At 29.7% G+C, this 5,000-nt stretch overlaps 1 protein-coding gene across 1 annotated transcript in view; it reads left to right on the forward strand.

The window, feature by feature from the left end:
* LOC145270574 (opioid-binding protein/cell adhesion molecule homolog) overlaps window positions 1–895 on the forward strand; it is a 463,923-nt gene extending 463,028 nt beyond the window's left edge. The window contains exon 7 of the mRNA XM_080126208.1: window positions 275–895. Coding sequence (XP_079982334.1) covers window positions 275–390 — 116 coding nt within the window. The 3' untranslated portion in view covers window positions 391–895. The remainder of the gene's footprint in view (window positions 1–274) is intronic.
* The last annotated feature ends 4,105 nt before the right edge of the window (window positions 896–5,000 follow it).

Here is a 5,000-nt window from a genome sequence, read left to right on the forward strand (position 1 = left end):
TAATGTTTTATCTCTTATTTTTCTTTCACAGGTACGTGCGCATCAGCAAATTACAGCAGTTACTTTTTCACTAATTTTGTTTTCATTGACTCTATTATTGTGTTATATAAATAATTAATTTAATGTTGATTTTCTTACATTTTTCAAAGATACATACGCAGTGGAAACTTACAGCAATTACATTTTTATTAATAACCATGTTGTTTTGATTGAATCTATTATTATGCTAGATAAATAATAAATTTAATGTTGTTTTTCTATTTTTCTTTCGCAGGTACATCCGCCTCGGGAAAAGCCATCGATGAAACGAGCCTCTGCGTTAAATCTATTGTAATGTACATGTTGGGGATTGCGATTAGTCATGTTATTTCGTCCCACGCGATACTTTAATAAACTTTTCATAGTAACAGCTTGCTTTAATTTCATGCAGAATATCTGAACGTTTTATAAGAAAAATGAAAAAGGACACATTTTTGACAGAAAAAATTATGAAACAAATATCTTTTTTCAAAAAAATATTTTTTAAAATAACAAAAAGCCATGGCATTTTCATCAGTCAAATTTGTCTGAAGTCACGATTGAAAGAAACTCTGTGTTCTGTTTGAAATAGAGAGTTTAATCCGGATCAGAGGTTAAAATTTCTAAAAGGAATATAAGAACATTCTATATTTTGACTTTTTATGTGGCAAAGCATTTGGCTGAGAAGCTTCTATATCGACATTAATATGCTATTCATCGGCATCAATAATAAAACCATAAGAACACCATAATAACAACTAAGAACGGCGGAGTTGGAAAAAAAAAACAAGTTTATAAATACAAAAGGGAAACAAGTGCATAAACAGAAAATACATTGAATAATTCACAACAATAAAAACATCGTTGAAACAAAAAAGAAGATGCATGAACCACTTTATTGACACTTATATAATATATACACCCAATAAACTGAGAACAGTTACAAACTTATAAATTGTATAAACAAACAAACTAATAATTAAATATATATTTATGTAACTATATATAAATACACACACGCACGCACACACACCACACGCACACATGCACACACACGCACACACATACACACATACACACACACACACATATATATATATATATATATATTTATATCCAGGTACACATACCGATATTAATATATACACACAACTTACTCAATGCATAAACAAGTGGTTATATGTAAATAGTTTAAAGCATTTAAATATATATATACAAATATATATATATAATATATATATAATATATTTCAAAGTAATAATGGAAGAGCATTCAAATATGACACATCTGCAAATACAACATTTATAAAATACATTGTGCATTTTGAAATTCCTGTTGAATTAGCATATAGCAAACAGTTTAACTCATAAAAGAATTTACAGACATTCACATTTAAACAATATAAATAACAAGTTTGAATTACATACATACAATTTAATCAACCTCACAGATGTGTTACATATCCATAAATGTACATTAAAACAATCAAAATCGTACGTATAAGTTACATACATTCCTGTTGAACAATAAAAAAACATAACTATAATAAGCATGCATTGACATTCAATTAATCCATTTCATAAGTAGAATTTACATACATTTACGTATAACCGTTTACAAGACACATATCTTCAAGGACGCAGATAGAACACACCATGCAAACAAATTGTTTTTATGATGAAAACATTTATTCAAATCCTCCACCTTCTCGCCTTGGTTTTTAAACGACTTGAAAGAAAGAAAATGCCATTCATTTTCTCAGGAGTGAACTACCCGTTAGTTGGTTCAGATTTCTCTTATTTTCTTTCCATCTCTTTTGATTTGCATGCCTTGTAACAGTAACCATGGAAAAAATGCCTCTTTGAGAACAAATCAGTAACGGCAGTGGAACGATGAAATAAGAGGTGGAACTAAATGTTTTTAAGGTGAATGCTAAACTACTATACGTTCATTGTTAGTGGCTAAACATGGAATTGTCTCAAAATACCAAATGTGTACAGGCCCACTAATATGCGAGTCACTTAGAAGGCTTTATTAAAACGACAAATATACAAAAATAACACAAATCAATTTTACTTAAAATGAACTATTTAAATACAACTCAATGATAAATAACGCAGGGGTTCGTATAGAGACTGAGGAAAGACATCAAATGTGTGATCCAAGCATAGATAATGGAATCAGAAAACGCCTCGTTTTGAAGATTGGATCAGATTCAACAGGAAAGCTACCATGACAAAGTCGACAAAATGAATGCTGGAATTCTTGTCCGAGAGATGGAAATCGATAAAACATAGGAAGGAAATGACAAGTAACCGAATTGGAACACTTTGATTTGCAACACACACATTTGACGATAGGAACATGCTAAGAAACGCTCTGCTGTACATAATCCGGAACAAGTGTAGTAATATGATATATTCGTTCACAAAACGAAACAAATAAAAATACTGAATCATCCGAAATGCTTTTTTTTATATAAGAAAAAAAAAAGAAATAATAAATGCATGGAATATTTAGAAAAGGCATGCGAACATTTCACTCTCCAACGGCTTAAAACAAGATGGCGGAACAATAATGGACAAGTAGTTTTGCCTTAAGAATTCAACACTAAGAAGATGGATAAAAAAATAAAATAAAACGCTGAGTAAAATTATAAACACGGACAAAGGAAAATGGTTTAAATCATATATATGTCCGAAAAAAAAAGCTTTGCATAGTAAACATTTTATTGTGTGCCGAAGCTTCTTATGATGTAGATCTGCATCACATTTTAATTGTGAGTATATGTCAAGACAAGACTGAAGAGAGAGGGTCACGCTGTACCATATAATACATAATTCACACCAACTCAATAATACGCATACAATTTGAGTAAATTAAACTCGTGTGTTAGTAAACAAAGCATTAAAATTACCAAGGAATGTGGCATTGTAAGTATTAAGAAAATACCAGTAAAACTAATGTTAGATTTTTAAAATTTTATTGTGAAAATTTGGCAATATCTAACTCCTATGAATTATACGTGAAAAATATCCAGACCTCCACCACTAACAGTTGCTGTAAAAGTGCCTTTCGCAAATGCTCTGTAAACACCGTCGGGCAATTCAAGTTTGTGGCAAAATTAGTTTGGCTCGATCGTAGATTTGAAGTGTCTAGATATACACCTGGCAGGGTAAAATGCTTGTAGTTTGAAAAAATGCATGCACATGAATTCGATCTAAGCAGTATATGGTTGTGTTTAATGGTTAAAAGAAAGAATCCGCTGTTAATGAATTTCGATCGTTAAGGAGTAGTTTTTTTCCTTAATAATTTTAAATGTACATAAACGCATTCCAAACGAAAATAAACATAAATATAGGCTAATGCCTATAACTAAACTGATTTTGATTAAAATGAAAATGATAACGTACGAAGAAAAAGTTAAATTAATTAAATATAATATGAAGTTGCAATATACATCCTGATAATTTTAGTACAAATACGCGCACACACACGCACACACACATACACACGCACCCCCACACACACATATATATATATGTATATATATGTATATATATATGTATATATATATATATATATATATAACTTCATAAATGAATTGATTAATAAACATGCAGAAAATTTGGTTATCTATAATAGCCGATTGTGTTATAATAAATACCGGAATACTATATTTTAAACAGCTGCTTGTTTTTTCTGTACATATTTATTTAATTATATATGTACGAATACTCCAGTAGGATCTAAACCTTTATATATAAATATATATATATATATATATATATATATATATATACATATATATATACATATATATTTAAATATATTTTTTTTTTATATTTATATATGAAAACATATATATTTAATCTATGTGCGTGTATTTGTGTGTGTGTGCGTGCGCGTTAAATAAAATATCCAGAATAAATAAGGTAGAGATAGAACTTCAATATTCTATAATCAAAGAAAAGTCCGATAAATTTTAAGAAATCGATAGTACGGGTCTTAACGCTTTATTTCACTTAAATCATATGTTAAAAATAGTATGGGTTGACATTTAAAACAGCATTAGAAATAATACATGTAAATATTATCATAAATTTTTCAATTCTTTATTTTAAAGGACACAAAGACAGTGTTTATGTAAAACTAGACATTGAAACATTGTTGATCAATATGCTTTTTTAATGTAGGAAAGGCCATTCTGGTCAGCATTCCAATAGCATTTAGCAGTGCCCTCGACAATTGGTACGAACACACACACACACACACACGCATATATATATATATATATATATATATATATATATATATATATATATATATATACCTTGATATATATGTATGTATATATCCATATATATATATATATATATATATATATATACGTGTATATACGTATATGTATATACTTAGAGATATTTATATATATATATATATACGTATATATATATGCATGTAGACGTATATATATATATATATATATATATATATATATATATATATTAGACATTAAGAGGAGATTATAGATAGATATATAGATTCCTGTTCACATACACCTTTCAGGATAAAGCTAGAACCCAGAACTAGATAGAATCGAGCAATTGCATCGACAACGGATAACGCCAGACCCAAAGTGGGTTTCGATGTACTGCATCTCATCAGTGACGTGCTCCGACATAGGCGCTAACCCAGGTCGTCGCACTCATGAAGTGTGCAATAGTGACGACCTCAATTGACTATGCCTCGATTTTATTAATTCTGATATTTTCATCCAGTTCTACATTCTACGATGTGACGAGCAACGCGTCATATACAACTAAGATAGTTACTGCTGGTATGCAGGCGGTAGATATCACATCTACAAAATTAACTGAAATTAGCCGACTCCCCAGACACGATTACGGAACAACCTTATTTGTTGAGGGACATCACCTCCCTACGAAGGATGACCCGCTTTTTTCTACATATATTAGACA

Source organism: Euprymna scolopes, chromosome 4, assembly GCF_053919585.1.
Source record: "Euprymna scolopes isolate OS-2025 chromosome 4, ASM5391958v1, whole genome shotgun sequence".
Taxonomy (NCBI): domain Eukaryota; kingdom Metazoa; phylum Mollusca; class Cephalopoda; order Sepiida; family Sepiolidae; genus Euprymna; species Euprymna scolopes.